Source organism: Letharia columbiana (assembly GCF_014066305.1).
Source record: "Letharia columbiana isolate WasteWater2 chromosome Unknown Sc0000048_s0, whole genome shotgun sequence".
Taxonomy (NCBI): domain Eukaryota; kingdom Fungi; phylum Ascomycota; class Lecanoromycetes; order Lecanorales; family Parmeliaceae; genus Letharia; species Letharia columbiana.
In genome coordinates, this window is record NW_023501092.1 from 325,404 (window position 1) to 350,500 (window position 25,097).

Consider the following 25,097-nt stretch of genomic DNA (forward strand, 5'->3'; position numbering starts at 1 on the left):
AGCCTGCGGGTAGCCTACCCGAGACTTATAGTCTGCCTCTGCAGTCGTTGGCTATGTATGAATTTATAATATGCAGGCGTGGGCTGTGGATGAGGTCGGAAGAGGCACTGAAATTATAGCTAGCCCAAAATGTTCTGACGGACGAGATATCATCTGAAAGACGGGATACCATGGGGAACGCAGTGCAGAAGAAATAGGGCGGCTTGTGCGGGACCATGTGTCCAACTCAGAAGATGTATATGTGCTATTAATGAGGAACATGAGCTTTGTTAGTTGACTTCTCTCATCTCAGCTCTTTGTCTGCATAGCTATTATACTTCCGTCGTTACTTGAAGCCAACGCCGCTATTTTCGAATATCAAAATCCTGTCGCGAACGTAGAAGTCGTTAAGATAGGACATCTTGGCATCATGCCAGCGCAAAAGGTTCTCCAACCAAATCTCGACATCATCTTCTCACCATCTCCAATCTATAGCCTGTACACAATGATCTGTCAACGCTGTGCCCGTCTTCTATCGCCATCATTCCTCCGTCCCGCGACTCTCCGGCCCCTCTCCACGACCTCCAGATCTCTCCGCCCCGAAAGCCCACCCGCGGCAACTTCCACCTCTGCCGCGCAGCCATTTTCCACGCCTTTTACGCCCTCGCCCTCAAAGACGCCTGATATACCTTCATCACCAAGTACGACACCTAAAGCAGCATCCAAAGTCCCAGCGCATCCGCCCAGCAGTGTAGCAGCGGGCACGCCATTGAGGGGATTGGGATACATCAAGGGCCAAGAGGGGCCAGTTGCGAAAGAGGACTCGGAATATCCTGATTGGCTTTGGGAACTCCTTGAGGCTAAGAAGGGCGACATGACTGAGGAAGGGGTGGTTGGGGATGCCTTTGGTAAGCTATCTCTTTCTACTACGACGACAACTTGCAGCGCTATGTTCGGAACGGGGTGTGCGCTTCAATGGCTTCAACAGCCTTGTTGGCGGTAGACGACATTATCATTCATTATTACAGTGGGGTTTTCTAAGCTGATAACGCGTCTCTACAGCGAAATCAAAAAAGCAACGCCGCCTCGCCTCTAAAGCCGCTCGCGCTCTGAAGACTGGGTCCCACGGGACCTCGCACACGGTCAAAGTACCGCTCGAAGAACAGTCAATTGACCTCCCAGCTGGTATGGGAGAAGCAGAGGGGCGAAAAGCGTTGGAGGCAAGAGAAGGGTTGACGAGCGCGATGAGGACGGCGCGGAGAAGAAAGATCAAGGAAAATAATTTCTTGAGGGGGATGAGGTAGGGTTAGAACATGTTGAGAGGCGAAATTGACCGCAATTGAGGGGAAGACGGGGGAGAAGCTGGAGACAGAGGTTTCGGGGGTGTGATCGTGGATTTATCCAAGAAGACGTCTTTGTGGGAGCTCATAGGGTATAATAATACTCCATGGGAGGGAGACAATCTGTATCATCAATACTTCTGGAATCCCTTCACATGGTGTATCACCATGCTATTCTTTTCTCCCTGCCTTGTGTGCATTCCCAGCCGACGAAGGATCCGCTTCGGATCGAAGGCCTAAAATCTTTTCTAGCATCATCCCATTGGTCAAGAACCCTCTATTACTATGTACGGCCCTAAACATTTCTCTCTATCATGCTACTTATGGAGCGATTGCGCTAATCCAGATCGACTGAATATAACTGAATCCAAAACAGGAACTTCGGAGAGCTGCAGCATGATGGGCCGACCCCGAGGTGCATGATAAACGCTCTGCGTTTTGGACACGAGGCTGACCAATCTCCGGCTCTCACGAAAGCCCAGCCCACGAAAGATCCTGCTGCTCCACCACCATGCCAGGATCCTTGCTGCGACTGCGAAGCCGCTCCCCCGATCAGACGCCAAATTTAGAGGCACCCGGTCCGCTGTTAGTGCATCTAATGTAGGTCGTCAAAACTGCCACACCTCGACATTAGCGTCTGGTCGATAATAGCCAACATAAGTATGCCGGCCTTCCGCCGCGTTCTTGTATTGTTTGGTCAATCACTACAAAAAACCCTTATTCGACCCTTATCGAGTCTAATCAGGGCACATCCTTTGAATCTCTATTTCGATGTCTCAATCGTATATCTGTACGAATAATTTTTGCAAAGACTGGTATCTAGCGGATCTTGGCACGGTTATTGACCATCTCCGAGGCATTCACCGCCAAACATTCATACGACGACCGTATGAGCTCGGCAAATCCGACACCCATGGAAATTTTTGGTACTGTTTCAAATGCAGTGGGAAATTGGATAAAGACCACAGAAGTTTCAAGTCCGATAGGGCTATGTGGGACCATCTCTGTCATAGCCACCACCTTTGTCTGGATGATATCGAGCAGGACTTGTGAAACTTGCCTACTTTACCCTGAGTCGATAACGACGATTGCCGCACTATCACCACCTCACCTCTCGCCTATCCTACGTACCGCCATACTTCACACTCAAGAATGCGATGGTCCGAGCCGCAGTCGTCGAACGGCAACTCCTACCTACTGACAGGGCCCATACGACATATTCACTATGGGGTCAACTGTATGTGCCAATAGATAGCAATACTGTGAATCTCCGCGGCTGTCACCTTGGTCGCATCTCTCTACACAGGGTACATCCGCCTTGGCAGAAATTCACACCTTGACGATGCTGAAATTTTGATGATGGTGGGAGTACCAGTGCCACGTCGACGTCCGCAGTGAAGGACTGGGTAGACCTCAGCTATATAATTTACGCCTGCTATTCTGATTCGGCAGCAACAGCAGACCGGAAAAAGCTCCGCCGTGATCTTGCGCGCCCGGGTGCAGATCTCTACGCTGGGCGACCACGACAACGCTCTCGAATAGGATGGTACGTTACGACACCGATAGAGCAACAAAGGTTGTGGTTGGTGTGTCCTTGCTTGCGGCGTTGGCGGGCGTCCGGGTTCTGCGTCGAAATTTGGAACGGTGTCTCCACCCCATTTACTTAACGTTCTGCATTTACAACTATAACAACACCGGAGCTGCCCTGGTGGTTTACAAATGGCAATAAAACATCCTTTGGCTCCTTCCCTAATTGGTGGACGGAGCTGCTTCCCGACAGGCGACCACTTATTTTCCTGCCCGCAGCCAAAATCACCGGCAATATACATGCGGGGACTAAACACTTTCTCCGCCCAAATGGTCAAGGACTTCTACCACCTTCCTTTCACCATTTGAGCTCTTAACACTTCGTCAAGTCGCTCCGCTCAAGTGGTCAAACGTACATTCAATGACTTCTTTGTGTGGATGTATGGCCCCAGTCACCGAAATTTATGGGAATTGTTCACGAATGACAGAATCTGCTTGTGACACAGAAGCAACCAGCCACTCTGAGGTTGAAGGTAGCGGCGTCTTCCACTCTTCTCCCCGGCTCCTCTACCTGTCACGTCCCCCAGATAATGCCCAGCCTGCTATACGTTGCCATTGTCAATGATGAAGCCGATCGACCTGTCCTCCCTCAAATGCGCTTAGGAACGGTCTAGGAGCCTGCAAGTTCCCACCAGCAAGTATGCTTCTCCACTGGCTGCGAAAAGTCCTCGACTTCTACACTGCGCACAAGAGACAGCCCTACAAAGCGTTTGTCGAAATGTGGATGTTCTTTTCCTTCTTACCGTGAAGATAGGCAACACAAGCAGCCTGCTACACTGGTTGGAAGCATGCGAAATTGCTAGGCAGGACGTAGAGCAGTTGTCAAGGTCAATTACATCGGCGTTGCTCAACACTGTTGCTCTGGAGATGCGCCAAATGGCGGTCGTAAGCCTCGCTCTCGAATCGACCAAGCTCAGTGATTCCACCGAGCGAGCAAGTTTTATCAACATATACCTTGGTCACACCGACGAGTCCTCACCGACGCTGTCTAATCCTGTCAAGTCCTTTGGGCAGCTTAGAGACATCGCCGCAGCCGTGGAAACTTTTACACCGCTTTACATCGCTGCATGTATAGAGAGTCTCGAAAGAAGTGAAGCAGCGATTCTCAAAAGCATTGGAGCAGTGAAAATGGCACTCGCCTTTCGCATCTGCCGTTGATTAACGATCTACATTCTCGACCGTATTACGAGTCATACGTTGACCATGTTGGAGATGGGACGGCGACGACGCAATAGAACTCTCATTTGACTGGAAGGACAATCGGATTCGCTCTCCAGCAAGTGATTCCTATCTGCAACGTCTCACTGTTACACCATACCGTTGGCGATTCCCTGCGCATCCCATCGAGATATACCGCATTCAGCGTGCCTCTTGGCGCTTTGAGCTCTTTGGCCGACTCCTTCCCGGAACACCAAACGTGGATACGGGCAACGACGTCAATTTGAACGAGGACCGGAAATTGTTGCTTTCTAGACTTCAGTGATGGGAGTGCGAGGAGATGATTAGTGTTGTTCCATTCTTGTTCAGAGTCCTTGAGCGCACTTGCGACCCAGCCGTCTTCTGTGATCAGGCCAATCATGTAAAGTGGTCCAGACTTCAGTGGATATCGTTCTTAGCTCGAGCGCCGGTGGAGAAACCAAAAGGCCTTAAAAGAAAGCCAAGCGATTGGCAGAACGAATGCGATTGGGAAGAACAATTGAGTTTCGCTACACACGGAGGAATAGAGGAATACGATACATACTCGCAGGTCATCAGCAATATATGTATGACCAGGGCGATGGGCCTTCAAGACGATACCCCAGTCAAAGCTATGAGCCATGGCAATGCTGTAACGCCCCTGTCGAACCCCTTCTAAGATGGTACCATCGGCCCTTCGGGCGGGCACGTACAGATGATTATCGTCTTGAAGTCGCTGTGAACCAACATCATCGTGAGTGGGAAGATATGTCAAAGGCTCAATATCCATTTCTTGTTGAAACTGGAAAAGGGCCGGTCTCCCGAAGTTTCGTGTTTTGAAATGGCAGTTAAGAGAAGTGGGCTACATCTTCTGGGATGCTAGAGATAAGAAGAAGTCCGAGCCTGAACCTAAGTCGAAAGAACCAACATTGAACGCGAGTACATATTATGGTAGCAATTCATCCTCATTTTTTTCGAAGACTTCCTGTCGATACTCGCAGAACTTCACGACAGAGTAAATATGGGTTTCGCGAAACATGACATAGTGTTGCCTTAGCAGGGCGTCGTGTATATTGGTTGTTGGGGCTGCTGGCTCGAGGAAAGGGGACAGCATTCCAAGAGCAGTGGGCTTCGACTGCGATCGCTTTTGCGCAGTAAGAAGGAAGCTGACAGCGTTTGTCCAGGCCTCAAAGCGATAGTACTCCATGCTAAGCTTCGCGACATCTTCGACAACGTTGGGGCCAAAGACGTTAGCAACGCCGATGCTCCGCCAGATTACGAAACCCTTCTCTGCAACTGCTGTGCGTCCGCTCAATCCGACGACGAAGCCTGGGATTCCTAACCCGGACATCACGCTATCGGTAGATGTATGAATTCTAGTAGCCTTGAAGGTCTCTGCATTCAGGTCGGATGGTGGGACGATAGCGATAGGGTTGGATATCACATGACGGCAAGAGGTCGAGATGTCTCGGTCATCATGCAGGTAGCCGAGAACGAGAGCCGACTTTACGGACATAAAATTCCGACCATGTGCCTCGTTTCAGTGAAGAGAGGTGATAGGTGTACATCTACTCCCCCCTATCCGGGTGCTATATCCTGGCTAGCTATACTGGGCGCAGTCTCGTAGTGCTCTAAAACCTACGTATCTTGCTACCTGCAGAGTGCGTCACTCGTGAACAGGATTTTCCCTTCCCTTCGGAAGGCCCATTCTAAAACACTCGGTTTTATACTCTTTCGGTGCGCTGAACCCCTCTAGGGGTTAATGGCCAAGTTGATTGTGAATAAGATTTTAAGTCCCGGAATGTGCCCTCGTGAACGCAAGTAGAGTGCGCCGGGTCACCACGGTCAATTTATTACAGTCGGAAGTTATACCCCAGCTGCACCCGGATGTGTGGAGGGAGATGTACATGAATCAAAAAAGGATGTAAATCTATCACGTCCCTAAATGAGTTGCAGTAAGCGCATCGAGGCTTTCAAAGGGTTTCAGTTAAATTACATCTCAGCTGCCGGAAATAGAAAACAGAAGCAATCTAGGCAACCATGAGGGTTTGTATTAGATTGGAGAAGAAATGTCGTCTCGAACTTCGTAAGTCTATCTGCAGGCTCTTGAAGCGACCAATCATTACTGTTCGAGAGTACCGCCTAGCGGCGCAAGATGCATGTCCCCCTAGACATTGCAGATAATTCCAGACGCGCAGATATCTACACCGGGCTCATGTACTGGAAGAATTAAATGTAAGACAGAAGGACCAATGATGGGATACCATAAAAGATAGATCTCAAGATACAACGCAGCCTTGGCTGACTTCCCAAATTTTTCATTGGTCAGAGGACCATAGACTGCAGCGGGCATTCCCTAACCTAAACACGACTTGGGAAGCTCTTTGATAGGACTATCATTGCGACAACATTAATCCTCAAAGCCTACTCCGCTAAGTCTGAGCGCAGAGGCTAATTTGGAGATGCATGCGTGGCATGCTGCGGACGATCGAGGCATTATCGAAAGCTGAGAACAGGCCTTGGTTCTGCTGGCAGACGGACGGGATGTTGGAATGGAGCTCGAGATTTTCGCGTTCGACCTTTGGACAGTACGTTGGAAATTGCGCCATGTCTGAGCGTTAGAGCCCAATGCCGATGTATGCAATGAAAAATATGCTTGAGATAGGTGGAAGTGTGAGGGTTCTGGGATGTGAGTAGAGGTGAAGGCCACAAAGTGCGGTACCAGAGGCGTTGTTTCCCAAGTTGCCCAAAAACACAAAGAAGCTCGACGACGTTGTCCGTATACAGAGATGGTAAAGCTTCGTGGTGATAGATTGTTCTGCATGTTCTCAGTTTAGCTGGATGGAAAAGAGGTTGAGTGCCTTGTTTGAGCACCTGTGATGCTCGTCTGGGCAGAAGGAGAGCTTGAGGCCGCCATTCTGGGTGAGCAACTCCTTGTAGATGAGGAGGCTAATCTCCTTGGCAAGTCTCATGAAGGCAACGAGTTAGTTGAAGTACGGGGTGCTGGTTGCCATATCCTCCGGTGGTGCAACTTCAAATGCTGCCTCACCGAGTGCATTCACTGTATTCAGGTCTTGGTCGGGCTCTCTGTAACAGGATCATAGCATGAGGGAAGGGTTATAGAGTAGATCAAAACTGAGTAGGTCCACATGTCATGGATACTCACCCGGCAAATAGACACCTCGGATGTGACAAACCCACGATTAAATTCACCAATCAGTGCACTTGCCAGGACATCAGTGTGAGCGAATACACCAATACTGCTAAGACTTTCTGCTGAGATAAGTGAAATTGAATCTTAGAGGTTGGATACTTGCTCTTTTGGCTTCAAAGCCTAGCGCAACTTCAAGTTGCACATAAATACGGACTCTTTTCGCACCATACAGTAACTCTAATCATACAGAACCGACCCGCACTTTGTACCGAACTGCTCATCAAGGCACCGCATACATCACAGACTTCCACGATCCAGCTCCCCCATTTCTACTCTGCTGAGCACAGAACTGATAATTCGGCTCCCCCATACTCTGAGGCCACTCAATGAACGCAATCCGATTCGAGCACTGCGGATCCGAGTACGCCTGAAGCGCGGTGGAGTTGCTCAGGAACAGATTGATTCCAATCCAGTCAATAGCCGTGCTCATTGGCAGACAATCGTAGTTCGGGTAATTCGGGGGCGCTCCATAGATTGGAGTCTCGAGGTTCAAAATTGTGTGAGGGTTTATGCCGGGACTAGATGAGGGAGGCCGTTGCGTTAGTGATTGTTGATGGTTGATGGAAGATGTGGAGAGTGTGGCGGAGAAGGATAACTTACCATGCACTGGCGGGGCCCAATGGGCCGTTGTAGCTAAATTGTCTCTTCGATTGCATCTGGCTGGGAAGGGCTAATGCACCGGTGCTTAGCAGGCAGAGGAGAGGGATTGTGAAGTGCATGGTGGAGTTCTGACGTGCGAAATTCGGAATTCGTTGTGGTAGAGGCGGAATGTTGGTAGACGTGGACGAGGAATTGGTTTGATGGATTGCGAGGGGAGAACGGCCTGTATGTAGGCGAGAAGGATGTTTCGCGCTCAAAGCCTGGTCAAAATACAAGGATTGATTATTTGGATCCTTCAAGCACAACAGAGTACAAAGAATCGTGCAACGCGTTCTTGTTTCTTCAAAGACCATCTCTATTTTCTCTCCAACAAAACCAAAAAAGTCTGCCGAGTCAGAATCTTTTTGTTCCTTCCCCAAATTACAACAAAGCCTCGAAGATGAGAATAGCCAAAAGAGCAAGACAAAGAACGGATAGAAAATTACAGATGTGTGTAGATCCCGCTCTAGCCTCTATTGCGTGAGAAGTCGTTAGATGCGAGCCAGTATTGCCTTTCGTGAGAATATCATCCGGTCTGAAGACAACCTCGAAGTGCGCTCACAATTCTCTGGTGTGGAGAGGACTGCAGATTGTGAATAGGGAAGACACTTATCGTAGCCGACTCCATCTCTGCCCATAGCATAACAGGCTTACGCAAACCACAGCGAGTTGGGCTCTACCGAGATAATCCGCGGGATAACAGGTTTGGTTGACTTTCCCGCTATCGCTTCCTTTCTTCCTGATGGGTTTCGTATGCTAGTCCGCTCCCATTGCAGTATTTCCTTGTAGATCTTCCCTGTCTCTGTATTCTCTTCCTTATGCTCTGCCGATCGAGCCACCGCGATGGAGACCGCTGCAGAAGGATCATTTTAAGGGTCATCTTGGTTGAGTAAAGCGCCGAGACCTCCTTCGCCGTTGGTAGTCATAGCAGTAAAACTGATTAAAGTTTCCAGAATCAGTATCGTTGGGGGCTAGGGCCTCAAAGGTGCGTTGTAGAGTGTACATCCTGGTGTCGTGCAGAAAATGATGGAATCCAACGTCTTGGTACTCGAACGCCACCAGTTCTGAGGATTTGGTAATGAGCTTATTCCAACGGATAAGAAAATCTTGCTAGCCATGATAGCAATCCAAAAGTGGATTTAACTGGGTGGGAATGTAGTATGTCAAAAACACAGAGAACTGTGACGGAGCAATCATTGTGCCACTTACTAAGCCCACGTCCGGGGTCAGAGAAGCTAAGTCCGTAAGTGTATCCGATTGGGACATGTCTCTTTTCCTTTACTCAAACAAGCGCATGCATAAGCGCAGCCGCCATACTTAAGGCATCTCTCATCATCTCCAAAACAACTCCTTCCATAAGTTTTGATCAGACCAGAGGATTTTCCCTCCACTCTTTTTATTTCGATTCCCTTTGTTCATGCACATCAGCTTTGACCATCCATATCCGATCCACAACAGCCCCCATCAGTTCCATAGCACCGCTGGTAACACCATACTTGACTACCTCCGAGGTCTCGAAAGTGACCATCGAACGGATCAATTAGCAGCACCCGACACCCATCTTCTCATTCACACAATCCCCCTGTTGAGTCTACACATAATCGGTGCCGAACGCATCATACTCGACTGCGTCACTGATTCCAAAAGACTGGCTTGAAGTCGATCGCTTGGCAGCACCGCCACTCGTCCTCACTGTTTCACCATGCCTCTGCTGCCAGACCTTCCAAACGAGATGCTAGAGCAGATCATGAAATACCTCTTGCCTGACGACGTCGACAACTTTTCGGACTCTCGTGAGGAATTTCGCGCTATTGCTAGCAGGATACTACCCAGGCACAATGAGTTGAAAAGAAAAAACTCCCAGGTCTCTTGCGGCTTGGTTGGCTCGGTAGGCTACAAAGCACTCCACCCCATTTTCTTACTCCGGGACATTCTTCAGGACCCGGAGATTCTCTGGTACGTTAAGACCATGTTCGTCGAGCTCTGCGACGATCACTATGCCTATAGAAACGAGGAAACCTGGGACGAGGCCCGACGGATAGCTGTGGACTGCAAAGATGGCATCATCAAAATGGTGCAGGCATGTCCATACTTGGACCAAGAAGAACGTAAAAACTGGATCAATGCGACACTCTCATGCCACCAAGACACAGCTGTGGCTCTTCTTGCGTGCATGTTCCCATGCCTGGAGACTATCCGCCTCACAGGCATCCATTCCAACAATGAGCTACATTCCCTTGCACGGAAGATTGCCCAAGCCAACCGTCTCGACCCTGGTGGTTCCCATGCTCTCAGCAAGCTCAATCTCGTCGAAGAGGAAGGCTGTGAAGCAGAAATATTCCAAAAGATGCCAGCATTCGAGCCACTTTCTGGTCTGCCTTCAATGCGACGCTATACAGGCAGATACTTGTATCATGAGAATGAGTGGACAACCCCCAAAGAGAAGTCTACAATTACAAGCGTGGAGCTCTACCAATGCATGATTTACATCGCAGCTCTGCGAAGTGTTTTTGGCGGAATTGCAAACCTGCGAGACTTCACATACGAACATCATTGGGCATTTGAGATTCCAGGGTACAGAGGCCTACCCGAACGATTGGAAAGGAGACTGGCAGCCTGGAGAGATTATCCTGAGCTTGCTGGAATTTGCAGCTCATTCTCTCGTCGAACTGGATCTGACTCGGGGCGGCAGTAAAGAAATGCAACGCGTGGAAGAAACACTCGGAGAGAAGGGAGAAGCCGAGGACTCAGACGAGGACTCGGAAGTTGGTGGCATAGTCAAGCCATTCATGGGCTCCCTTAGAGGTTTTCAGGTACTCAAAAACATCCGCGTTCAAAATGAGGCATTCGTCGAGGAAGACCTGGAAGGTTCCGCAGGTGGGAGAACGGTGCACCGTTTGGTGGACTTGTTGCCAGCTTCGGTGGTGAACGTTACGTTGGCGATGCCACAGTTGAGCGGAAAAGAGTCCTACCGGCTAATGGAGGGTTTACCAGGACTCAAGTGGGAGCGGGTTCCAAAGCTCGAGAAGGTCATTGTCGGAAGTGACTGTCCTTACAAAGAGATGAAGACAGTGTTCGAGACTGTTGGTATTGAGTTGGTTTCATGATAGACTGGCGCAATGGGACAGAGGAGCTGAGGAGGGTCGAGGCCATCGGAAGGCTGGCTCTTCGCGGAGGTCGTCTTGGATCTGTTGACGCTACTGCAATATTAACAAATCAACAACTCATGTGTTGACCGAGTAGCTCGAGTATGATATCTTTACAATGGTGGATGTATGGATCAAGCAGTCGAGAGATCCCCCAACCAATGCCAAGAAGATAATCGCTAGCTGCTTTGACACTAGCGTCAAGCTAAGAATTCACCGAAATTGCTTGGCTCGCTGCCATCACGGTGACCGAAGAGTGCACCATGCAAATGCTTTAGCGAACATATCAACCTTTCTCTGCCATTTCCTTCGAGCATCATACTCAACAGGTTCCTGAGTTCCTAGCACCGGGAGGCTCCACAGTCCAAATAGCACGTGCCAAGTCTCACACTAGTAATCATATATCCCTACGAGGCGTCCATTTGGGATGCTCCCCGGGGACAGCAGCTCGCTACTATTCTTGCTTCACCAGAGCTATGCTTGATGAAGCCAATATCTCCACTATTCGATATCTTGGCGATAGATTCTACTCCCAAGTAGGACAACTGGCCATGACGTTTACGGTGTACTTGTCGTGGTACCTTGGCAAGTCGCGTTCCAGTCAGCAAAGGATGCAAGGGTACAACTTTCCACCACTCAAATATCACTCGATGTCCTTGACGGGCACCGTCTCAGCGTGACCGAGAGACTCAGGAACTATACCAGCTCTTAGCGGCGTTGAAGGGCCGAAGGTAAGTTCTCTCGTCTATAAAGCGCTGTCCCTGCTCGAAAGTCCATCTCGTCTTCTTCACCCTCGCAGCGCGCTTTGTCCTTCCATCATATCTACTAAGATCCGATTACCTGCTCTCCTTACACCACGAACCCAGCCAAGAAACCATGCACTTCTCAACCGTCCTCCCCGTCGCTCTTATCGCTCTCCCCACCATCCTCGCCTCCCCAACACCGCACTACTACCCCACCACACCTCAAGCACCATTCTGCCCCCCCAAACCCGCCACCCCCAGCCAACAACACGCCATTTTCTTCGACTTCATCAACAAGCTCTACACCCTCGAGGACCCCACGACCGCCTACCTGACCTACGTCTCCCCAGACTACATCAACCACTCACCCTACGCACCCCAAGGGCGCGCAGCCGCCATCGCCTTCCTCAACTATCTGATCCCGAGCGTGAACCGGACGATTGTGCACGAGACGTTTGAAGGAGGGATTGGATTTGTGCATTTGAATGTTGCAGGAGGCCAGATGGCGGTGGCGGATGTGTTTAGGCTGGATGGGACGTGCGTCATGGAGCATTGGGATGTGGATCAGGCGAGGCCTGCTAATGCTACGAACCCGCTTGCGCTGTTTTGAGGGGAGAAAGTGCGCCGATGACGTGGCTCAGAAGAGGATCCAGATATGGAGACCTGGCGACTCATCTGTCCTCCAAACTAGTGTGGTAGAGGTGTGCAGAAACTGATGGCCTACCAAGGATTGCACTTGACGCCTTGATAGATTAACTTACCATTCGTGGTGCTCAGAGTACATATCTCCGATAAAAACATAAACGCAATTGGAAAAAGACCTTTTTCAAAGCCGATCGAATGAATTGAAAGAAGAAGGGGGAGCCGCTAGGAGCCCAATACTGATGTCCAATGCGTTGACTTTCCCACTGCTCATCTGGGCGCCATCCATACATTCGCGAGAGCCAGGCTCCGTCGCTTAGCAGTGGACCACGAGCTCGACGCGATGAAACGCGTCCTTTAAGACTCACTAGGGCCAACCACACACAACGGTATTTCGCAGTCCAGAAAGGAAAAAAACCTTGAACTGGACTTACTTTATTAGAGCGGCAATGAGAAGAACCCTGAAATTACACACTTCAGTACGTTGATGACAATGCGCTCGAGAAGCAAAGAGCCTCAAGCTAGGTGAAATGGTCTCGGAACCACAACTATGTTCCGACCACCACCTCCCCTCATCCATCGTCGAAGAACTACGTTGATGGTACGAAGCGCTATATCCGATATCCTCGTTGCGCACACGCAAGACGTGTCTTCTTCTTTACAAACAGTTATCCCATACAACTGTTCGAAAGGATACAACTTTTCTACGGGTATCTAAATAATGTCGACTCCTTATTTAGATGGAACGAAATCTTGACAAAGCTGCCTTTGATTTCGTAAAAGAGGAATACGACACTTTTGCGCCGGGCTGGCATGATAAGAATTTGAAAACATTGGGCACAGACATGTTGTAATGTAGAGTGAAGGTTGTTGTAAGATTGTTCTTATGGAATAACGGCCGTGAAGCCTACTATATGGTAGTCGCCAGCCCTTCAAGGCTAGTGGGCGTACTCCAGCACGACAGCTCGATGTGATGGAGGGCCATGGGAGAGTAGTATGGAGGATGTGAGGTTTATGTACCAAGAGTTGGTGGCTGGACGGTGCCGATGTATGGTCTTTTCGCGCAAGACTACCGTGTGTAACTATCCTATCTGAAATTTTCTTGTTTAGCCGAGATATTTTTGTAGGACGACATCTTCGTACATCACATACCTCCTTTGTTACCCCCAAATACTTACTTACGAAACCATAATATTCTAGGCCTGAACGGCTTCCATGAACGAATTTTCTCTAGTTCCTGGTCAGGCGCTGTGTCCCAGTCCAAGTACACAAACCCGACATCAACACACCCACAAACGTCGCTTTAAGCGAGCTCGAAACTATTATATTTCCCGGCATTTGTTTACACGGAACTCAAAGGCCAGCAGGTCATAAACCTCAATTCGGTCTAGTGCTTCGTTGCGTCGTGGTGACGGCGTCATGAAGGGCGATTTGCCGCTAAAAAGCCGGCCGGGAGGGTGCGAAACACCTCTCTGTAGAATAGTTGGAACGAACGGCGAGTCGAGTGGGCTGCACCCGGAAAAGAAACGGATCTCAGTCTCTATACAATGCTGTCTTGATGGTTATTCTGCCTTTGGTGGGTGTGGGGCAAGACTTTGCCAAAGCGGAGCGACGTCAAGAGAGTATGGATTCATACTTGAAACACGCCATCGCATGCAATTCCGATACATGGAAAATGATACTCCAAGTTTGAGAAAGGACTAATCATGGCGCTTGGAGATCTAGGCAAGTAAGGCAACTAGATCTCAGTTCATCGTTAAACACCATCACAATGATCGCTTCTTCTCTTCCGGACCTTGCTCTCTCGTCATGCCTTTGGGAAGAGATTGATAACCATCGTCCCTGAGATAAGTGCTGCATTTCCGTCCATTCTTCACTCCCAAAGCCTGCTCCGACCGTGCTGTTGTTTTGCTTTGTGTGTGCATCATACATCGACCTCCCCGCAAATCTTCCAGAGACCACACGTAGAAAGAAGGTCGCCGGATCATCATGGAGAACAAGGGCTCCGGGGGCGTAGCAAACACGCCCGCACTTCCGACTCCACGACCGCCGGCTCCGTCACCTAAAGCCCCACGACCTGCAGCACCACGACATAAACCATTCACCCCGAAGGAAGCCAAAGCGGGGATCGAAACATGCACCCAGAAATTCCGAAACTCAACCCGCTCTGAATCCCTGACGGCTTTGTTCGAGCAAGGGCAGAAAACAAGTATCACGCAGTGCATCTGTCTTGACCTCGGCCCATTCATGAGCTTCGAGAACAAGAGCGCAAGGGAGACTTCAACACCTCTCTCCACCAACCAGCCATGCTGGAATTGCTCCTCAACGGTCAGACGAAAGACGAGAGAAATCAAAGTCTACTCCCAAGACCCCGTCTTCACGCGATCAGAACGCGACCACCTCCAACCCCGCGTCCACACCGTCCTCCACAACGACGACGCTTTCGCCAAGATGTCCAAAACCACATTCCTATCCGCGCCATATCTGGACGCGAAAAACATCTCCCGAGCGCTCACGGACACTTCTCCCTCAACTCTGTACATCGGCACCGACCTCGACGCCGCCATCGCGGACATCGGCAAGGACAACGCCAAAGAGTTTCCGGGCGGGAAGGAGAAGTGTTTCCGTCCGTTGCGGGAGTTCGGGCGAGACTCGGCCGAGACGCTGCGGTTGCCGATCTTCGCCCACGGTGTCCGAGACGGTCATGATGTCTGGGCGGAAGCGAGTGTTTCATTGGAGAGTGCCCGATGGTGGAGGGAAAAAGGTGGGAAAGCGGTTGGATGGGGGGGGGGGATGGCAAGAGCAGGAGTGGAAGTCGGAGCGCGACACTATCATCTGGTGCGGAGGGGAAGGAAAATGGAAAGGGAAAGGAATTTGTGATCGACTATTGGGGATGGGACGCCTGAAAAGAAGGGCGCTAGGAAATTCAAAAGAAGATAAACCACATTGATGTAGACGGCGTAGGATGTCCGCGAAAATTCCAAGAAGTCCGAGACAGACTGCACGTTGGTTCTTCGCCGAACCCCCCCGAGGCCGCAGAAACCTTCTGCAATCTGAATGGTGCAGCGCACGCTGTAATACAGTCCATCGAAAAGAAGGAAGGGACGTGGTATAGTACGACCGGATGTGACAACAATGGCCCTCGCAGTCAGGCTTCCCTCACGGTGCTACAGTTGACTCCAGCAAGCATGATGCGCGCCGGCGCCCAGGTCTAGATACCCTCCCATCTCGTGTTTTCGCAGAGAGAAAAACGCATCGGTAGACCGTGTCCGTCGCGATGGGGCGTTCTGCGCGCCTCTGCTGCGGCCCAAAGAAGGACAACCGTAGCGAGGGTTCGCGCGCCTTTTCCCTTCCGAAAACATGCATCTTGCGTCCGTGTATCTAATCCGGGTATCTCCGCGTCTCCTTTATACAAACATTCCCAGAGGTCATACAGAAGTCATCACCGGGTCGAAACTCCTCAGAACAAATTATCCTGCCACACCACCCGTTCCGTCACAGTCACAGTCGTCTTCACCCGGATCCCTCGAGCGGGCAAGGCTTCCTGCGGATTCCCCAGCTCGTACTCATCGCTCCCTGTATCCTGACCTCCGTAGACGTTGACATTGTTCCTCCATGGCGTCTTGGATGATCCACTGATTGCATCCTGCAATCGATCGAAGCTCCCATTCGTTCCCTTGCTGGGCATGCCACTCCTCCACGATGCCGAATAGCTCCTTTTATTGCTCGGCTGAGACGTCGGGGTTGGCCGGTAGGCTTGGCCCCAGATGATTTCTGACGAACAGGGGTCGTAGACTAGGTAGGCAGGCGCTGATTACCGCGACTGCTGGTTCCGCCGCCGTCCAGGTGGCTGGGGCCACGTAATTCCCTGATCGCTGTCAGTATTGAAGAACGCAGGCGGTTTGTACAGGTGAAGACTTACAGGTGATATCGAGCCGACCGAGTTGGGAAAGCTTTGCATGCTGAAATCTTGATAATATTATAAGTCGATTGATACTGACGGCGCAGACTCTGCAACGCAAGTCAATTTAACCCTTTTCGAGAATTGAAAGCAGCGAAGGAAGCTTACGTAAGGCCGACAGTGAATATAACTGTCAAGATCGATTTCTGCAGCTTGCCAGTGCGCAATCTCCACAGCAGTGGTATGGGCTTCGATATCTCGTCAGTATAGAAGAGGAAGCCTTTCTAGTGTGCAGACTCACCAATGCCAAGAGGGCGAAATCGGTGACTGTGTTGATGGCTCCGCTGACAAGGTAGAATAATTGAGTATTGACACAACGACCCCCCGACCGGGACTTGACTCCGCCTCCAAGGGTGGTCCAGAAGTCGTGGATTGGTGTACAAGTCCAGATCGATACAGGAAAGAGGGAGACTCCAAGACAAACAACGAATATGGCTGCACCAACGAGTATGCGCCTAAAATGGACGATGGGAAAGATGCGGTACAGGAACAATATCCTGAGACGTCAATTTCTCAGCCACCGGTTGAAGGAAGGCATATGGCGAAGCAAAGAAGACATACGTACACGGAGAATTTGACAGTAATCATGGCCATTATGAATGTCAGCGAGAAAGCATATAGGACCTTGAAGACGGCGAAAATGGTAGAGGCTGGCAGGATTTCGATATGCTCTCCGAAGCCTATGTGGATTGCTGTTGTTTCAGGTCAGCGAAAGCCATATGGGTGAAAACTACCATGACTGACCCACGATGAGAGCGATGCTTGGCCCCAGAGCGAATAACTGCACGAGGGTCAATGAAGTGCCACCAAGGAGTCATAAACCGACATACCCAAGCCAGTATCACGGCGTAATCATCGAACTAACTCCTCGTCAGAGCATATTCCTTTCCCTTCTTCAATCGCGCATTATCATACCCATAGTCCAGCACCTGCAATCCATCTCGACAGCAGGCGCAGGATCACCGCCAGAGTCGGGAGAACGAGCAGCACTGTCACCCCTGCCATCAGTGTATGGTACCGATTGGCATACAGCGCTGGGTCGGCGGCAGCACTCGGAAGCGTCGAAGAGTTCATGTCGGCGGGCAGGGTGGGAGTGGCATTGAGCACAGGCGACATGAGAAGGATGTGGCATGGCTGGAGTGGGAACCATATAATGATGCGACTGGTACGAGCCCTGAAGACCAACAGAAAGTTGGCGTACATGAATACGAGCCGCAAGCATTTTAGAGGGCAAATGATGCCGAAGCCAACATAGAATAGACTTTAAAGATTGCAAATACCATGTCTTGATTGATTCCGCAGGCATGTTGAGTAAAGACAGAAGTTCGATGGCAACGATGGGGCAGTAAAGGAGGCGAAGAATGGTCACACCTGAGTTTCCACCATCATTCAACAAGTCCCGATAATAAATAAAGGTAGTAGGTACCTTGATGTTATGGAAATCGCAGACGTGGACTCTGGCGATTGAGTTCGGACTACAATCGTACCACGGAACCTTATTCTCGTTAATCAGCGGCAAGACACGAGGTGGAATTACCTTAGCCCGGCACAAAGTTAAAACAATAGGGTACCGTACATTGACGATCTATTCGCACTACACGGAACCCGACTACCAAGGACTAACCCGCACTATCATGGACTGAGCGAAAGCATCACCGTTCTATCTCGACCTACGGCACCTCAGCACACCGACAGTCATTCTTCGACAGAGTAGAGAGGATCGACTTACCTAGGCCAAATGCAGCGCCGGCTTTACCTTTCGTAACACACATCTCATTGACAGCCACAGCTGCCATCCACATCTCGTACCAAGAGCTCTTGTCCGTGTCCCCCTCCTCGAAGTCGATGGTTGCAGTGCACGTTCCTGGAACTGTCAGGAGAACAATCGTCGCTAGCGAGCACGGAGAAGAGGAAGCTTTTTGCAGAAGTCTGAGACTGGCAGGATAAGACGCGTGCGTACCGCTTGATATTTTCCTGCCACCCCACGGAATAATCACGCTTCTTGGCCCAGCTGGTTTTCTCCCTGATAAAGACATAGGACGATCGATTGATCGGCATGGTTCCCAACAGTTTAGTGCAAATTGTCTCGTCCTCCAGTTCCGAGTCCAGCGTGCATTTTACATGCGGACTGTAGGAGGAGACTGAGATACCGAGTCCCTTCTTTCTACCTAAAAAGCAAGAGCAAGTAAACTTTCAGTCGAAGTATTGCTTCCCATTTCGAACGAAAGAGAAATACGAATTACTGACCTATGTAATTGCGATAGCCACCGATTGGAGTGTTACCTTGCTTTTTGGGTTCATCTCTTAAAACACATTTATCCAGGATCGATTTCGCGGCCGCCGAGATTTCGTGGTTCGTTGCAGTGTCCAAAACCACCTTAATCATATGATCGATATCGATAGCACAGAGACCATCATCTGGGTTCGAAAGGTTAGCCGCAAACCACAAACTCTCCCCCGAGCAACAGGAGACCAAAACATGTAGCGTTGAACTCACCGCTGAGGTAACGATACGGCAAGGGACGCTCAAAGTGGCCCATTCGTCGCGCGCCGAAAGAGACGAACTGGTTATCCGTAGGCATTTGATTCCAAGCCTCTTCACAGCTCGCCTTGTTCAGATGATACCCCCAATACTTCCCATCGCATTTGATGTTCTCATTGGCGGTGGTGTTGACAAGTTGTAGATTATTAGCCGAGCTTGATAAGTTGAGAAGATCAAGAGTTGATGATGTCGAAGATGATGGGACACTGATGGCTAAGTTTGGAGAAGGAGGGACTAGCCCGTGAACCGTGGTGATGAACATGTGTAAGAACACGAAACCGGTCAAGGAAGACATATCAGGGTATTTCAAAAGGATGTTTGTGAAAACTCGTCGAGCTAGATCCTAAAACCCTGGCCGTCGTAGCTAATCAAGAACAAACACTCTTAGGTGAGTATTCTCTATTCAGCCTCGTGTAGCAGCAGCAGGCTACAAAATCATGAAGAGCCACGTGTGCAGTACGGACGAAGCGTCTCATGTGTGTACTGCAGCGCCAAAGAGTCCCAAACGCGCCAAGCGGAGATGGAGCGCAAATACGTAACTCTGTGCAGACTTGAAGCGACCGGCTGCGCGAGCGACAGTTTAAGCGACGACCTCGCAAGGCGTCAGTCTGCCTCACGGTAAGATGAGCGTGAGGATTGGAGCGAGAGAGTGTGGAGATGGGAGCATGAACGGGAAAGATGCACGGGTAGCGACTTGAGCCACGCTATTGATTTCTCTTCTTGCGACCTGTATAGTTTCTTTCATTTTCACGTGGTTAACAAAATTGAAGCACAAAGGCGAAGGTACCTACGATACTTGCGAGTCGTCCAGCAAAAGGGGCATGTCACGAGGACAAAGAGTATAAACGGAGGCAGCGGGTTGCGACAGCACAGCTGCAAGTGTCCAGAGATATCCTAGAGACAAGAATATAGAACCATACAAGAGTCTACATCTTAAATCCTCATTCCCGGCACCTCGATCTGCAAGCTGCACAGCTCCATAAAGCGGGGAAGAAAAGTCAATAATTACATATTCAAAAATGAGACAAAGACCAACAAAAGCGACAGGAGTAGCATTCCGCAACGAGCAGAAAACTCCCGAGACATCTCTAAGCAGTCACGACCGGACTCAGCAAACTTCTCCCATATCCATCTCTCAGGCAAGAAACATATCCCACATGAACACCTACCCAACCCCAACGATGAACGATGAACCGACCCCACACCCCCCTTCAATCCACCACAACAGTGGCGTCTCCAAACGACACGAAACTTCTCCACCATCCGACCTCCCACAGCAATCCCACTCGCACCTCCCCCTCCCACACCAGAGACGTCCGCAAATGCAGAGACGGCCCGAGACCAAGCTGAATGGGAGGTTGATAGGTCCAGCTCCACAAGCTCGGCTCCCGCGACCGATACCTCCGCCCGCGAGTCCGGCGCCTCGGAGGAGCCGGAACCTCGACACGGAAAGACCGCGCCGCGACCGGATCCTGCAGCGACGGGGACTTTTTTTGCTTGGGATGGAGATGGGTCTTGGAATCGAACGACGGATTCCACACTGGCACGAGAGGCAAGGGAAAGCGGGAAAGAAAGAATCATCGGGAACAAAAACCCTGGGATGGTCAACGGTATAGATGTTGCTAAAGCTAATGATGCCTTTTTTAAGGAAGAAGCTGCAGCCAGAGCCGCTGACTGATTTCCTTACTAGCTTTCCGAAGATACGACAGGTCTGACGGCCGAGGCGCTAATAACTACAATGTCCACAATAGCCACAATCATCGAGACTGCATGCAGTGAAATCCTTGTCAGAATCATCCTCCTCATCATAACGTTGGTCATCGTCATCAAAGTCGTCATAGTCACCAGAGTCCCTCTCAGGGCTGCCCTGTTCGACTTCCTTGGATCGGTCATCCTCATCTTCAAGATCGTTCTCCCCCTCAAGATCTTTCTTCTTCAACTTGTGGCGTAGGTCGTCAGGTAGAGCGCTTTGGTGACTGGAGTTGAGCTCCCGTATCTCCAACACTCCGCTAGCTGTTCGCTTGACCCGGCATTTCCTCGTGGTTGAATGCTGAGCGGTGTCGATGATCCGTCGTGTGAGGGCATCCAGCTTTCGCAGGTTCACGGAATTCCGCTCCTCCCACTTCCCCAGGTCTTTGCGCACATCAAGAATCTGCACATCATCGAATCGGCCACCTTTATGATAAGCAGCAATCAAGTTTGGTGTCTGGGACATCCACAGTCGAGGTAGCACGCTTTCCATGTCCAGAACTTTGTGAGCAGCCCGAGTTTTGATTTCGATTATGGCTTCTTGATCACTTTCACTGCCTCCTTTACGAACAGTGAGCCCATGGCCCGCCATGGGCCGCTTTTCGCCAATTGTGGTCAAATTACCGGAGCTCAGCAAAGTCGTGGTATTGGCGAGACCGGCCATATTTCCTTGTCGCCATGAAGAAGCTTTGTCGAGTCCGCCGACAGTCTCCGCGAGATAGCCGTCACTCTCGAACCGAAGAAGGTACTTCAAACCAGCGAACTCATACTCGGCTATTCGGTGATGAGAACTCGATCCTTTGACCGCACTATCCCACCTTGTATATTCTTCTGGGAAGGTGTGCCCGAATCCTCGAAATTCATCGATGAACTCCGTGGCCTTCCTTTCTTTCCTGATGAAGACGGCCTTGTCCCCGATGATCTCGACGTCAATCTCAAAGCGCCTTGAGTTTGTCGTGACAAAATCAAAGAGTTTGCCCATAGTATTCCGGCAAATGACAACATCAACGTCGTCCAAGTCGAGCTCGGGATGCACCTCGTATATAGCACGAAACATTGGCTCCAACGGGAACGAACCGTAACGCGCAGCATTTTGGTCAATGAACACTTCGCCTTTGTCTGGTTCAAGCTTTCGACGATGAGCTGGAGGGGACCAAATCGCAGGAGAACCTTTGCAGTATGAAAGGTCAGCAGTCCGTTTCTCCCAATCAATAATGATGACAAGAAAAGACGGACATACCTGGGACAAGAATAACAGGCTCGCTGCTGTCGAGCCAGTTGTAAGATGCTATGCATTTGTAATTTGAGATATGTGTGAGGCCATCCGACGGCGAAATGTCGGCAGGGTGGAGCTCGACAACAAGGTCACCTAGTGGCAACTCATCAACATCAGGCGAAGGCGAACGATCTCTCTTGGTGTTTGTAATAGAATTTCGAGACGTGCCGCCACGTCCATAATTGAACCGATATTTAACGGAGCCTCGGCTCGACATCGATTCGAGAGGTAGTAGACCTGTAGAACGATTATTTCTATTCGCAACAAAGCTGCAAATGTGAACGATCTCCAACTCGAATTGGGAACAGGGTCGATGAGTGGACAGCAAGTTATTGATATGGTGTAAATCTTCTAGGTAACTGGAGAGTGTGGAGGTCTGGATGAGGGCATCAGAACTTACCTCCTCGGATGTGAAAAAGTGTAGAGCGAATCACGTAATGCCACGACAATGCATGCCAATGCAAGGATCAGAGCGCGATTTACTAAAAACGATAGCCAGTTCCGCTTGTCTACTTTGCCAAAACGTTGACGTGCATATGAGACAAACAAGGATAAGTCGACTAGTGGCCAATAGTTTCACCATCATTCAAAGATTGTCCATGTCAGCCGCACCATACTGCAGAAGCTTGATTCCAAACAGAGGAAACAGTGGACAAAGAACTACGCTCCTTGGTCCATTCGATCTGATTGGCGTCATTAGCTAGATACACTAACCACACCGTGAGCTGGTGGAGGGGAGCTCGCGGGTGACAAAAAGATTGGAACGCCAAGCCCGCACTGACGACAGTACGACTAAGGCATTAACTGATGAGGAGTGGACTAATATTTTCAGATCGTTTATTAACGAGAAAGTGGATAGTATACTGAATAGATGATAAGTAGTCGTAGACAGTAAAGGAGCAATGACAGGATACTTGAACAGAGATTTACATAGAAATTTGTATGTGTGTCTCCGCACAGTAATCTGGCTTGGTGTTCCAATCTTTTTGTCACCCGCGAGGGGGAGATAGAGCCCGGCTTCACTTCGGTTGATAGAGATTTAGCGTCTCGGTTCTATTGAATTATCTCCGAATTCTGAAAATCATACGAAGAAAGGCTCAAGAAGAAATCGTCAATCTTCAGACCGAACATACCTCAACCAAACCTTGCACTACTTCGCGCATCTCACATCCCTACCCCTCTCGCCCGACCCATCGCAACCATCTCCCCACTTTCCCCAACCCCACAATGTCATCAACAACATTCTCCCCTTCATCAACCAGTACGCCCCCATCCGCCCTTCCCCACCTCCCAATCCCAATCCCAATCCCAATCCCAACCACCACATGCCCGCAACATCCGAACCGACAATCCTAACCGCTTGTCCCCACAGCCCCCCCCACAGCCTCCAACATGTCCACGGATCTAAAACCAGCCGGCGCAGCCGCCGCCAAAGTCAAGGTATTCGCGCCTCCCACTCTCCTCCCCTCCCCTCCAACGGCTGTACGCTAACGTTAGTTGTTATTCGTTATCGGATAGCCGTGCTGCGTCTGCAAGGACGAAAAGGCCTCGCGCGACGAATGCATGCTGTTTAGCAATAGCGACGACCCGCAAGAGGCGTGTCAGAGCACGGTGGAGAAGTATCGGAGTTGTATGAAGGGGTTTGGGTTTAATATCGCGTAGAGGCGGGGATTATGGGGAGGGAAGGTTGGGGAAGGGGAGGGGATGGGGAAGAGAGGAGGGGTGTATGATATGCATGAGGAGCTAGAAGCATGGCAAGGGCGTTGCATTAAGGGCGTCATGAGCTGCATTAGATGGGGGTGAAGATCTCTGCTCTGGGATGTGAATATTGTGCTTCTATATGGGCTCAACGAAACAGCTATACAGCAATTGGGTATCTCGAAACATGTGCGCCCCCCTTCAACCACGTTCACGACTTTTTCGGCGTCTTGCCACTCCTCAAACTTTTCGTCTTGCTCCCATGCGGCGTTGGAGTTGACGCCCGCTTCTTCTCATCCTTTTTACCCTCCTTCCCCATCTCGGTCCGAAAGTCAAACCATTCCTGCAGAATCCCGCTTCGTAGCAATAGCTGCCACGTGCACCAGACATAGCAGATGCCAAATCCCGCCGCTCCGATCATTACATTCAGCACGACCCACAAATCCGGTTTCCCATTGGGAGTTTCGATAAAAGCCTCGGCAAGGTGCCATCCAACCATCGTTGCATAGAAGCCGAGGTGCACAGTGCTTGTTGACATACGGATACCGCCCTTCCTTGCCTGTTTCCCAAGGTACAGATCTAGGCTGGTGGGCGGTAATCCCATCAAATATGCCCATAACAGTGAGAGCACGAAGTATGGGATCCTCAATTCGTCCCTCTTCAGCAGCGGAAAAAGCGTCCATACAGCAAGCATATTCGCCCATCCGACCCATGCTCTCATCTCGACACCCAGACCACCATCTCCACCAAGCATCATTGTCATCGGTAGCAAAGGTAGCAGCACACTTTTCTCATGGACCTGAAACGAGCACAAGAAGAAGCCCCACGCACTGCTAGCTAAGGCCCATGGTATCAGTTCCTTTCTGGGTGAGGTAGAGATTGTCATGCAGGCGGGTAGAATGGCGATGATAGTGGCTAGTAGCGAGACGCGCTGTAGAAGCGGGATGGAATACGTGTTGAGCTTGTGAAGCGTATGCATGGCGCACCAAACATTGGCGACCTTGTCCTCGAAGAGGCCGCGGGCGAAGGGAAAGATGCGGTGGATACTTTGTGTGAGTTGTGATAGAAGCGAGTAAAGGTAGGAGTTGGAGCCGATGTATGGCAAGATTTGCAAGAAGATAGGGTTCACCTCTCGATCTGTAATGTCAAGCGGTGGCGGGATCCCTTTGTAATTATCGTAGAGAGAGCCGAGGAGTAAGGGGGCAAACATCAGGGCGAAAGAAAGTATAGTGACGATGGCTATTCCTATGAAGCGGCCAATGTGTAGCTTGGGAAGAAGACAGACGCCAATGAGGTAGGCAAACATTGCTGGGGCGAAGTATAGCGCCATCTGCTTGTAGCATAATGCGGAAACGAAAAAGACACAAGCCCACATGTAGCGATCTGATAGAAGACTTGACATGCT

The 25,097-nt window shown here is 50.3% G+C and overlaps 11 protein-coding genes across 11 annotated transcripts; 5 read left to right on the forward strand and 6 right to left on the reverse strand.

Moving 5' to 3' along the window:
- Positions 1-409: 409 nt before the first annotated feature.
- Positions 410-1,283, forward strand: HO173_010409 (uncharacterized protein; the record flags this gene model as incomplete). The annotated part of the gene is made up of 2 exons (XM_037312294.1): positions 410-887; positions 1,042-1,283. The coding sequence occupies 2 exons, from the start codon at positions 410-412 to the stop codon at positions 1,281-1,283; spliced, it is 720 nt and encodes a 239-aa protein (XP_037160880.1).
- A 3,745-nt stretch (positions 1,284-5,028) lies between these two features.
- Positions 5,029-5,598, reverse strand: HO173_010410 (uncharacterized protein; the record flags this gene model as incomplete). The annotated part of the gene is made up of 1 exon (XM_037312295.1): positions 5,029-5,598. One exon carries the CDS (start codon positions 5,596-5,598, stop codon positions 5,029-5,031), a length of 570 nt encoding a protein of 189 aa, XP_037160881.1.
- Positions 5,599-9,637: 4,039 nt separating this feature from the next.
- On the forward strand, positions 9,638-11,042 carry HO173_010411 (uncharacterized protein; the record flags this gene model as incomplete). The annotated part of the gene is made up of 2 exons (XM_037312296.1): positions 9,638-10,509; positions 10,628-11,042. 2 exons carry the CDS (start codon positions 9,638-9,640, stop codon positions 11,040-11,042), a joined length of 1,287 nt encoding a protein of 428 aa, XP_037160882.1.
- Positions 11,043-11,957: 915 nt separating this feature from the next.
- Positions 11,958-12,434, forward strand: HO173_010412 (uncharacterized protein; the record flags this gene model as incomplete). The annotated part of the gene is made up of 1 exon (XM_037312297.1): positions 11,958-12,434. One exon carries the CDS (start codon positions 11,958-11,960, stop codon positions 12,432-12,434), a length of 477 nt encoding a protein of 158 aa, XP_037160883.1.
- A 2,021-nt stretch (positions 12,435-14,455) lies between these two features.
- HO173_010413 (uncharacterized protein) lies at positions 14,456-15,681 on the forward strand (the record flags this gene model as incomplete). The annotated part of the gene is made up of 2 exons (XM_037312298.1): positions 14,456-15,230; positions 15,431-15,681. The coding sequence occupies 2 exons, from the start codon at positions 14,456-14,458 to the stop codon at positions 15,679-15,681; spliced, it is 1,026 nt and encodes a 341-aa protein (XP_037160884.1).
- A 245-nt stretch (positions 15,682-15,926) lies between these two features.
- On the reverse strand, positions 15,927-16,154 carry HO173_010414 (uncharacterized protein; the record flags this gene model as incomplete). Its single annotated transcript, XM_037312299.1, has 1 exon — positions 15,927-16,154. The coding sequence occupies one exon, from the start codon at positions 16,152-16,154 to the stop codon at positions 15,927-15,929; it is 228 nt and encodes a 75-aa protein (XP_037160885.1).
- A 31-nt stretch (positions 16,155-16,185) lies between these two features.
- On the reverse strand, positions 16,186-17,630 carry HO173_010415 (uncharacterized protein; the record flags this gene model as incomplete). Its single annotated transcript, XM_037312300.1, has 8 exons — positions 16,186-16,334; positions 16,389-16,477; positions 16,536-16,615; positions 16,669-16,924; positions 16,993-17,119; positions 17,172-17,208; positions 17,258-17,287; positions 17,343-17,630. The coding sequence occupies 8 exons, from the start codon at positions 17,628-17,630 to the stop codon at positions 16,186-16,188; spliced, it is 1,056 nt and encodes a 351-aa protein (XP_037160886.1).
- Positions 17,631-18,200: 570 nt separating this feature from the next.
- Positions 18,201-19,264, reverse strand: HO173_010416 (uncharacterized protein; the record flags this gene model as incomplete). Its single annotated transcript, XM_037312301.1, has 4 exons — positions 18,201-18,291; positions 18,388-18,595; positions 18,675-18,845; positions 18,925-19,264. The coding sequence occupies 4 exons, from the start codon at positions 19,262-19,264 to the stop codon at positions 18,201-18,203; spliced, it is 810 nt and encodes a 269-aa protein (XP_037160887.1).
- Positions 19,265-19,489: 225 nt separating this feature from the next.
- On the forward strand, positions 19,490-20,647 carry HO173_010417 (uncharacterized protein; the record flags this gene model as incomplete). Its single annotated transcript, XM_037312302.1, has 2 exons — positions 19,490-19,587; positions 20,341-20,647. The coding sequence occupies 2 exons, from the start codon at positions 19,490-19,492 to the stop codon at positions 20,645-20,647; spliced, it is 405 nt and encodes a 134-aa protein (XP_037160888.1).
- A 48-nt stretch (positions 20,648-20,695) lies between these two features.
- HO173_010418 (uncharacterized protein) lies at positions 20,696-22,211 on the reverse strand (the record flags this gene model as incomplete). Its single annotated transcript, XM_037312303.1, has 2 exons — positions 20,696-21,888; positions 21,959-22,211. 2 exons carry the CDS (start codon positions 22,209-22,211, stop codon positions 20,696-20,698), a joined length of 1,446 nt encoding a protein of 481 aa, XP_037160889.1.
- Positions 22,212-23,398: 1,187 nt separating this feature from the next.
- HO173_010419 (uncharacterized protein) lies at positions 23,399-24,998 on the reverse strand (the record flags this gene model as incomplete). Its single annotated transcript, XM_037312304.1, has 2 exons — positions 23,399-23,474; positions 23,908-24,998. 2 exons carry the CDS (start codon positions 24,996-24,998, stop codon positions 23,399-23,401), a joined length of 1,167 nt encoding a protein of 388 aa, XP_037160890.1.
- Positions 24,999-25,097: the final 99 nt, after the last annotated feature.